The 10882-nt window shown below is 41.0% G+C and overlaps 1 protein-coding gene across 2 annotated transcripts; it reads right to left on the reverse strand.

Moving 5' to 3' along the window:
* Positions 1-311: 311 nt before the first annotated feature.
* LOC128348931 (toll-like receptor 7) lies at positions 312-10418 on the reverse strand. Of its 2 annotated transcripts, XM_053304701.1 has the most exons (3): positions 9917-10418; positions 5861-5953; positions 312-3968 (listed from the first exon to the last, which is right to left on the reverse strand). In XM_053304701.1, the coding sequence occupies exons 1-3, from the start codon at positions 9917-9919 to the stop codon at positions 816-818; spliced, it is 3249 nt and encodes a 1082-aa protein (XP_053160676.1). In that variant the 5' UTR covers positions 9920-10418; the 3' UTR covers positions 312-815. The 2 variants fall into 2 exon arrangements, with proteins under 2 accessions (XP_053160676.1, XP_053160677.1); XM_053304702.1 differs by lacking the exon at positions 9917-10418 and having other exon boundaries at positions 5861-6305.
* Between the last annotated feature and the right edge of the window lie 464 nt (positions 10419-10882).

Genomic DNA, 10882 nt, shown 5'->3' on the forward strand with positions numbered 1-10882 from the left:
GGAGGAGGAAGCAACCTTTGCCTGGAACAACCTGCCCGGCCCCCACATCCTATTTCTTCTACCCCCACACACAATTAACAGAAGCCCCTTGATCTCTGCCAATCATCCACTTTCCTAGGCACATGCCCCCTTTCTCCCAGTACCTAACCTTAAAGGCCAAGCCTTATAAAGGAGGAATGGGAGCTGAGACTGAAGGATACTGACTTGTGTGATGCCACCAAGTGAGTTCAAAGAGAGGTGGGATTTGAACTGGTCACTTCACAGCTCCTTTCCCTTACCCACTGCATAGCACTGTTGCAAGAAAATAGCCAAAGGGTTGATTTATTTTATTTTATCTTTGTTAACAGCATTACTAGATGTTCAACTAGTGCAAAACATCTCTTGGTTTCTTCAGCTGGGGATGATGCTACCAGTGAGGTCCAAGGTTATGATGGCTTCTCTTGTTTCGCTTCTCCTTCCAAATGGGGTATGGAAGGGGGAAAACAGGAGACAGATAGACACAAGCCACTGTTAATTGTGGCTACAGAAGTTTATACTTGCAACCTTTCCCCTCCATTTCTCTTTACCATCTGGTCTTTTTGCGGGCTCAAAAACCCCTGCTTATTCCAGATACTTCTTATATACTGTCTCATGACAAATTGGACTTCTTTTGCAGCCCTTGCCTCAAGCTCAGAGTCTTACACAACAGGAAAAAAGGTGCTTAATGGCTTAAGAGCTGCTACTGTCCAGTTCTATTTCCAGTGCTTTAAAATGTCTTGCATGAAGATTCCCTCAGTATACTTTACCTACAAACATTTTCCTAGAATGTGACCAAGCTATACTTTTTCTTTAAAAAACTTGTTATAGCTCATGTTATTGTTGGTTGTGAGTGTATTTTTCAGACACTGCCAGAAATAACACTGAGCCTGTGGGTTAGTTGGCCATTCGAGGACAGAGTTACTGCACAGTCTCTTCCGGAGGCGGAGATACCTTGATTTTTGCAGAACCTTTTCAAGAAATATAAGTATGATTACATCTATTTTTTCCTCCATAAGACGCTGGTGTGCCATATAAAAGGCTGTCATAAAGTTGCCACTTGCGATGTACCTATTTGTCAGCACAAATATAGTTTTTCTGCTCCCTTGTATACTCTCAGAAAGGTTATCCAAAACTGGCTGTCCTGGTATCCAGTCTCTTTCCTCCAAACATAAATTGAATGGTTTCTCTTTCTCATCTTCCAGTTTTTCGATTAATTCTTCCTGGACCCATTCAGCGACTGCTGGATCTTTCTTATCATAGGCAACAAAAGCATCATACACAACTTCAGATGAAAATAGGGGTTTATACCCTTTTAACTTGGCAGTGAAGAAGTGGTAGATATACCACACATCCCAGAAATACAGGTAGCTTGTAACTGTAGTAATCATTAGAAACAGAATTACTGAGACTGACAATAAGTATAGGATCTGGGATAAGTCCAGCTCACAGGTGTCCAAATCCAACAAGACCACGCTTTTACCTCTCCAGGCACCTGGACCCACACAAGTTACGTCTGTTGCCAGGAAAGGAATAGTCACATTAGTCTGGTTGACCCACCAGACAAACCACACCATATCACAATTACATTTAAAAGGATTGCCATGTAAAAGCAATGTTGTCAGATTGTTGAGAATGTCCTTTGGAAAGCTAGAATTCTTAAGCGTTTTGATCTTATTAAAACTGAGATCTAAATATTTTAGATTAGAAGCATTTTGAAGAAAATGATCTGTCAGCTTTTTGATTCTGTTGTTTTGCAGTGTGAGGTTTCGAAGTGTCCTAGAGCAGTTTGACAACTCACGGGGGACTGTACTCAGCTGGTTATTTCTAAGATCCAAGACCTCCAAATGCACCAGAACCTGAAGTTTCCCCCAGTTAAAAGACTTCAGTTTGTTGTCGGCCAGCCTGAGCTCCTTAAGGGTTTCAGGCAGGCCATCAAACACACCAGGAGGTAAAAAAGTCAGAGAATTGTCAGAAATGTCAAGGTGCTTTAGGCTGCTTAGGTTCTTGAAGAATGAATAGTATTCAGTATTTCCATCTTTCCATAGCACATCTAAGTGATTCTTTTTAAATTCCAATGTTTGGAGTGATGTACTTGCCATTCCTTTATCAGTGGACATAGAAATCTCATTCCCGTTCATGATCAATGTCTTCAAAGAATGCAAATTTCTGGTAAAACCCAACATGTGAGTGATCCCTTCAGCCTGGAAATAATAGCTGTTATCACTAAGGTCTAGAACTTCCAATTTTTTCAGCTCTTTAAAGGCAGTTGGATATAGTAAATCAAGACGATTTTTTGAAAAATCCAGGTATTTTAAGTTAGGCAAAGAGTGGAATTCAGTTCCATTTAAAGTTTGGCTCATAGCATTTCCTGACAAATTAATGCACTTAAGAAAACTGAGTTGCTTGAAATCAGTGGGGTTGATAAAAAACATGTTGTTTCTGCTTAAATCTAGCATTTTACCGTATTTGCTACAAGGCTCAGTGGCAAAAGGCAAGGAACGAGCAGCCTCTACTTCTTTAGATTTGCAACTTCGTCCATATTCATCGTATCTGAAATAAGTCATATCTTGCAACATAATGCTGTTACTTTGATCCAGTACTGAGTCTGTTCCTGAAGACCTGGGAACAGAGTAAAATATATTACTGGATTCATTTGAAAGAGGGGATATTTTATTGAAGGAAAGGTTTATGGTTTTCAGAGCATGGAATTTTTTAAACATACTCAAGTCCACATTCCTGATAAAATTAGTTCCAAAGTCAAGCAAACGAAGCTTTTTAAGAGGAATTAACTTATGTAGAGTGTGCTTTTCCAGGTCCTGGAAAACATAGCCTCTGATCCTTAAAATTTCCAGATTAACAAGATAAGAAAATGTATCCGATAGACTCATATATGAAGGATATTCACGCAGTGCAAAATTGAAAGACCAGTCCAGCTCCACAAGGTTGGGAAGGAACTTTAGAAATTGAGCATGCTCAATTTCCTTAGCTAAATAATTTTGTGAAAGATCAAGCACTTCAAGATACACCGTATTCTTAAACCAGTTAGGATCCACTGAGTCAAGGGAGGTGCTGTGTAGCCGCAGAGTTTTTAATTGCTTCAAGGAATCAAAGGCCTTAGGGTGGATTGTAATCCTTTTGTTGGGGCATTCTGTACAAGTATATGGAGTATTGTGACAGCGAGGGCAGTTGCCACTTAAGTCAAGAATTTCCAAATTATGAAGGTTGCTTAAATCATGTTCACTGACATTTTGAATCAAGTTGTTATAAAGATACAGTTCCTTTAAACTGGATGGCAGATTCTGTGGGACTTCTGATAAGTTATTAGCTTTCAAGGACAACACTGTTAAGTTCCTTAAGTTCTGGAAGGCTGCTCCCTCAATTTTAAAGGAGTGATTGCAGGGGTTGCGATAATAGCAGTTCTGCCCTAGGAAAAGATGTTCTAGGTTCTTAAGTTCTGAAAAATTATCTTTCTTGACAGAAGAAATGTTGTTTGCTTCAAGACTTAGAAGACGTAACTTAGGAGGTAGACCCCGTGGAACCTCTGAAAGCTGATTTCCATCCAAATACAATGATTCCAACTTGGTGAGTTTGGCAAAACTGTCTGTTTTGATCTGCAGACTCCTGTTGCACACATGATCCTTAGGCCCCAACATGGCAGGTACACAATTGCACCTGAAATCAATCTCCAGAAGGTTCTCAAGATGCTCAAAGAAAATCTGGTCAATCCCTGGGATGTGATTAATGGAAAGTGTCAGGTTGGTAACACTGCTAGGAATTCCTTCTGGGAATTTTGTGAGACGACGGTCAGTGCAATCCACTGTTATATAAGTACCTGAGACATTATGCACATCACAGGGCAAGGTTTTAGGAAACTGTATGGCTGACATCATCTTTGGAAACAGGGAGAGTATGAAGAAAAGCAATCTACTTGTGCTCCAAGGATGAATTGCCTGGAAGGGGAAAAATGCATAATCATAAACTAAACTTAATATTCAAATATCTAGGAGAAATCTTTTATCACTCATTAAATAATTGTAGATTGTGGGTTCCTGTGTGTGCAAGAGGCTTGAGGCTCTGTATAGATAATTTCTGAAAAACAATGTTAACTGCTTCACATTTACCAGCACCGTGGCACCAGTTGTACTCTAGCTTCATAGCAATTACTTACAAACACACAGTGTTTGTAACTGTGTTTGTTACAGTTACTACAAACACAGTGTCGGAGAGGGGAGCATGGTGAAAAGGAATCTTCACTTAATTTTCATGTTTCTGAGGGACAAACTAGAAGATACAACTGAGAGTTGTAACTGCATCTCCCATCACTTTCAAGTTTGTCAAATAATTGTGTGTGGGGAGGCAAGCTAGGGATGTGCATGAACTGGTTCGGAGGTCCTTTTCCAGACCTCTGAAGCAGTTTGGCCAGTTCGGCAGTGGGGGGTTACCTTTAAGGAGCAGGGAGGGTACTCTCCCCCCGCCACTGGCTGCATTTTTCCGCCAGTGCTGTGCTCAAAATCACTGGTGTTTGGCAGCAAGAAGGCCACTCTTCTGGTCTGACACTGACTGGGGTGGCAAGAAGGTACGCTGCTGCCCCATGCCAGTGATTTTGAGCACAGCACTGGCAGGGGAAATGTGGTGTGTGTGTGTGTGTGTGTGTGTGTAAGAGAGAGAGAGAGAGAGCACCCTCCCTGCTCCTTAAAGATACTCCTTAAAGATACTTCATGCATGAGCAACAGCCATTTGTGTGGTCAGCAACCATGCAGAATTCTCTGTAATGGGAGATTTAAGCATGGATCTTAGTCAAATCATCTAGTTTTGGGCTTTGAATGACCGATTGTAAGATTTTCCCCTAGTTATACAGAAGTCAGCAGAATGATGAAATTTGCCACTTGGGTTATTTTCATGCTGAAGGGAGGAAGAACATTTTTACATGATGGGACATTGCTGAGCATGAGAACCACCCCACCACCTCACCCTCCAGTTTTCAAAGGTTACACATCCAGACATGTGGATAAGTGCTCTTAATTTTGTTTTAAACTTTTCAAAATTCTAAGAGCAGTTCTAAAACACCAACAGAGATCACAGTAATCCTCATGGACAATTTCCATTAGATGCTCATAGAGCTATTCTTAGCTTTTTTAAATGTACTTGTTGAAAGAAATATAGGTGATATCTGAGAAACAATCACATTTCATCTAGCACACAGGGTGGGAGGGGAGAACCCTCCTGCCCTCCATAAATTGTGCCCCTGAGTATATTTATTTATTTTATTTATTTATTTGATTTATATACCGCCCTTCCAAAATGGCTCAGGGCGGTTTATATATAGAGACATTGTATATCCATTTTGTTTTCTCCTTTTCTCCCAGTCATATTTGTGAAGAAGGTAGCATCTCTGCCGTCTCTGTTTCATCTTTGATTTAACCATTCCCATTTTCTTTCTTTATTTGGGGAACAACTTTTGAGTTGGATATTTTATAGATCTGGTGAAGATTTATAACTCAACTCAAGATTTACCTTGCTTCCTAATTTTTTTTTTTTTTAAAAAAACCCTATTATTGTTTTTATTACGCTTTTAGGGTTAAATTATTAAAACACCCTTTGTTTCAGACCAAATGTAATTGTTTTCATTATTTGTTGTGAGCTAAACTGATAATTGTCTGCTGAAGAGAGGTATACTAATGTATGACAAATAAAAATAAACAAACTTTTTATTTGCAAAGAATCAACAACAAAACACTGCATGTCTACTGGTTTATCTTGAAACAAAATTAACTTTCAGAATGTGTGTTTTAGTACATGTGAATAACTAAGTATGCAATTATGTCGAAAGATAGATGCTTACCCTGATGCCCAAAGGTAGGCACACGTATCTCTTCTCTTCCTTCATCGTGTAGAAAATCAAACAGTTTTTTTCAATTAAAAGCCACCTGCTAAACTTTAAAAAAGAAGAAAAAGTGTAAGGTTGCTATTTAATACGAACTAATTTGGAGCTGGTATCATTACATTGAATCGGGATGATTACCAGGGGTGTCGCTATAATTGAGTGGATGGGTTCAAAGAACCCCGACCCTCCATTTCATGAGAGGCCCCCTGCTCCACCCCTTCCTGTTTTCTCCATTATGTCCATCATTCTGAGAAGCCGCTGGGGAGAGGGGCAAACACAGGCCCTGATGTTGACACTTTTTGCACTTGCAGGAATAATTGAATCACACAGTTCTCTCAACCTGGCACCACTTCCACAAACTCTGAAATATGCCTCAGGCATGATAGATGTTTCTGTGGCTGAGATGTATACGTTCATACATTAGGTTGCTTATACAAAATAGCTGGCCTTTGATCAAAGTGACTAAGTCTTAAGTTTGTAATATAAGCACTCTTTCGTTTAAAATGCCACTGTAATCGTGTACAGAAAGCAGGTCCGGAAGTCCCACCCCATCCTGATGTGTCACTCCCTCATCTCACCCTGCTGCTCGTGGTTACAGCAGCATTTGTCTGAAGAAGTGAATGCCGTGACTGTGAGGGAGGGTGTCTCCATGATCAGGAGGCTGGGGTCTCCCAGCAGGAAATTAAGGAAAGGGCAGGTTGAGAAAGGGTAGCTGGACAAAGCTTCAAACAGTGCCAAAGAACCATGGATGTGATCTGGAAACAGGATGTCTGGGTAGCAGTGGTGGCACCAGGGAAAAATTGAGGGGAGGAAGCACAAGGACAAAGTGAATTTCTGGATGGGCAAACTGTGTCCCACATTGTTAGATTTCTGAAACAGAAATGGGTGGGCAGCTACTTTTTTGAGGCAGTGCTTGCCCACCCTTGCCCTCCCGCAGGGGCCGCCCTTGCTGGGTATCCCAGAAATGTGACTGAAAGGAAACCAGTGGAAAGAGGACTCCCAAGTTAAAATGGCTGATGGAAGTGCAAGAGAGTAGAAAGTAGGCTATATAGTATATGCGGGGGTGGGGGAGGGTTAACCTTTAACAGATGCTTGATCTGTAGATGTTAATGTTTATTTCCATGTCATAAAGGAACTTAACCTGTTAATTTTAGCAAATCAAGCTATTGTTAAGGGCATAAGAAGAGACCATACTGTCTTTGTTTTTGTTTTACTGACAGCTGTGAGTAAGTATATGTAAAGATGTGTAGAGGAAGTAGAAGCCTGATGGAAAGAGGGAAGAAAAGGAGCTGCAGAAATGAGGGAGGGAGGAAGTGAAAGTTGGAGACAATCTCAGGCAGGGCCTAGGGACATGCCAAAGGAGCTTGTGGGAGGAGGGTGAATTTCACATCTTGAACAAACCACCCAAATCTTTGAGGCTGCATTTCTCTCTATAAAATGTTTGACTAGGCTAGAGCAAACCCTACCTTTGGAATAGTGAACTCTCATAAACACAACTGAAATCTCTATTTTCATTTTTTGTTTCCCTCTTAGACAGCCTTATTCTCCCTATTGGTATACAAGCAACCTTAGTAAGTAAAATGCTGCACCAGCAATATATTATTAACATATGAAGTCAAGAGCCAAACAATATGAGTATGCAAGTGCACGCATTAGAATGTGCTTCCAAGAGGAAAAAGAAAGAGGAGAGCTGGTCTTGTGGAGAGGAAAGCTGGTCTTGTGGTAGCAAGCATGATTTGTCCCCTTAGTTAAGCAGGGTTGACCCTGGTTGCATATGAATGGAAGTCTAGAAGTGTGAGCACTGTAAGATATTCCCCTTGGGGGATGGATCCACTCTGGGAAGAGTTGAAGGTTCCGGGTTTCCTCCCTGGCTTCTCCAAGACAGGGCTGAGAGAGATTCCTGCCTGCAACTTTGGAGAAGCTGCTGCCAGTCTGTGAAGACAATATTAAGCTAGATAGACCAATGTTCTGACTCAGTACAGGTGAAACTCGGAAAATTAGAATATCGTGCAAAAGTCCATTAATTTCAGTAATGCAAATTAAAAGGTGAAACTGATATATGAGACAGACGCATTACATGCAAAGCAAGATAAGTCAAGCCTTAATTTGTTATAATTATGATGATCATGGCGTACAGCTCATGAAAACCCCAAATCCACAATCCCAGAAAATTAGAATATTACATGGAACCAAGAAGACAAGGATTGTAGAATAGAACAATATCGGACCTCTGAAAAGTATACAGTGTACTGTGCTTGATTGGCCAGCAAACTCGCCTGACCTGACCCTATAGAGAATCTATGGGGCATTGCCAAGAGAAGGATGGGAGACATGAGACTAAATAATGCAGAAGAGCTGAAGGCCGCTAATGAAGCATCCTGGTCTTCCATAATACCTCATCAGTGCCACAGGCTGATGGCATCCATGCCATGCCGCATTGAGGCAGTAATTGCTGCAAAAGGGGCCCAAACCAAGTACTGAATACATATGCATGCTTATACTTTTCAGAGGTCCGATATTGTTCTATTCTTCAATCCTTGTCTTCTTGGTTCCATGTAATATTCTAATTTTCTGGGATTGTGGATTTGGGGTTTTCATGAGCTGTACGCCATGATCACCACAATTATAACAAATTAAGGCTTGACTTATCTCGCTTTGCATGTAATGCGTCTGTCTCATATATCAGTTTCACCTTTTAATTTGCATTACTGAAATTAATGGACTTTTGCATGATATTCTACTTTTCCAAGTTTCACCTGTATATGGCAGCTTCCTATGTTCCTAAACCATTGATTCAGGAACAAATTGATGGTTGGGAGGGGGCAATTTTTTGAAAAACAGCATAGGGGAAGTGTGAATCTCAAACTTCTCTTTTCAGTTCCAACCCTGTTAGCTTCCTCGCATGGCCATTTTTTGATGATAAAAGAGACATGTCCAGTAAGAAGAATATGTTTTTGTGCTCGTGGCCCCAAGCTGACCAAATACTGCACTTTGAGTCAAACCCTACAGGCTCAAGTTTCCTGCAATGTTTGTCTGTTTGGCTCATCCCACGTGCCTCATTTTAAGCTTAATTGTTATACCATGCAGCCATTTGGGCTACTCAAATACATTTTGTGGTGACAATTCCACCCAAGTCCAGGTTATCCCAGCTCATTCTTATCATGTGAGCAAGCTCTTTTCCAGGAGAGAGGTTGAACTTTGCCCTCTGTAATCGTATGGTGTAGGGGAGGCTGTGCCATGAAGCAAGGTGAAGCAGTCATTTCAGTTGGCTGATTATTGGGACACCACTCAGGTGGCAAAATACTCCCTGCTGCTACTATCAGAGCAGCTCTTTTGGAACAATCAGACTCTTGAAAACTTTGCACCCCTTGCAAAGCTTGCAAGAAGCATGAGGGTAGAAGAAGAAGCTGCTGGCAACCTTCCCTCCTCCCGGCCCCCCTGTCACTTTCAAAGTTTGCAAGGGTTGGTTCTGAAAAGGAGCTGGCCCCCAGTAGGGGCATTGGGCAAAGGCACACTTTATGCCTTGCCTCAGGCACTGCAATACTTTGGGGGCCCCAGTATGGTGTCTAAGTTTATGGACATAGTAGTGAAAGCTGATTCACAAGGCTAACAAATACAAAAATTAACGTCCTGCTTTGCAGATGGGACATACAGTATGTATCATATCTGTAGACATCAGTTCTGTGCATGTGTACTTGGGAATAATACCCATTGCATTCAGTGGGACTTAAGTTAGCATGCTTAGCTCTGCATGGCTAGAAATAATTCACTCTCAGTGCAATTGTATCCTTATCTCTACAGAAATTACATGAAGACCTGAACATAACAATGAATTAGGATACATGAATGGGATGGACTTGGAATAAATGAAGTATGAGAGGAAACAGAATCACAGAAAGGAGCAGATAGGAATAGAACAGAATGTAGAAGAGGATGATAACTTCTCTAAAAAAACCCTGCAAGAATCAGTTCCAAACACAAGGCTTCCAATAAAACAACTCAAGCTGCACTTACCATTCTATGGGTTGCTTTAAGGCAGAAAAGTGTCTTATTCCTGGGGAGAACAATGTTAGATGGAGATAACAACAAAGACACCTCACAGCTTCAGATCCAGTAGCAAAAAGAGAATAAATGTAAAGTTGTGCCGTCAAGTTGGTGTCGACTCCTGTACAAAGCAAAATAGTTCACTAAGATGAATGATATGGAGTACTTTCTTTCCCCTTCAAGTCAAGAAGAAACTTGCAAAATCAATAGCACATGAAACAGCTGCCACCACTACCTACTTCCTCAAATGCTAGTATTTAAACTGAGCTACTGGAACTTCTCGTTTTCCCCCAATTAAGAATAACTTGTGGTATTGGTTGTTCTTTGTTGAAGTCTCTATTGTCTTTGAAGCTATGAGCTTGCTAGTCAAATAAAGCTGCCTGGCCTAGTTCTCACCAAGGGAGTAAAATTGTGTCTAAACGGTACTACTTCAGAATGTAGGTAGGAGCTCACATGATGGAATGCTCCTTCATATAGAAAACGTTTGTTACCCACAGAAAAGGTCAAGTCAAGGAGAAGTCAAAGTCAAGTCAAAAAAGTAAGTCAAGGAGAAGGGTGGCTAAAATCCTTTCCCCTGGCATACAGTTTTCTATAGTCAAGGCATTGTGTGTGGAGGAGTGATCATATGAAGCACCACACATAGTCTGAAGTGGTACAGCCCAGGCATTGCAAGAACTACTCATAGCTTTGCCTTCATGTAAAGACACATTGCCCGCAATGTTAATTTAAGACTGTCACAACTTGCAGACATGCATCTTACCTCTTTTCCATCCACAACACATTTAGGTTCAGCTGAATATAACAAGTGCCAGGAATCTTTTGAAAAGACCTTTGAAGCAGGTAGGTGTCCAATGGGTAAAGATGACCAAACATTTGAATTAATGTACTCGGATGAGAAATACTGACATGCCCAAAGCTATGAAGGAATTCCAACTG

Source organism: Hemicordylus capensis, chromosome 3, assembly GCF_027244095.1.
Source record: "Hemicordylus capensis ecotype Gifberg chromosome 3, rHemCap1.1.pri, whole genome shotgun sequence".
In the NCBI taxonomy this organism is placed as follows: Eukaryota; Metazoa; Chordata; class Lepidosauria; order Squamata; family Cordylidae; genus Hemicordylus; species Hemicordylus capensis.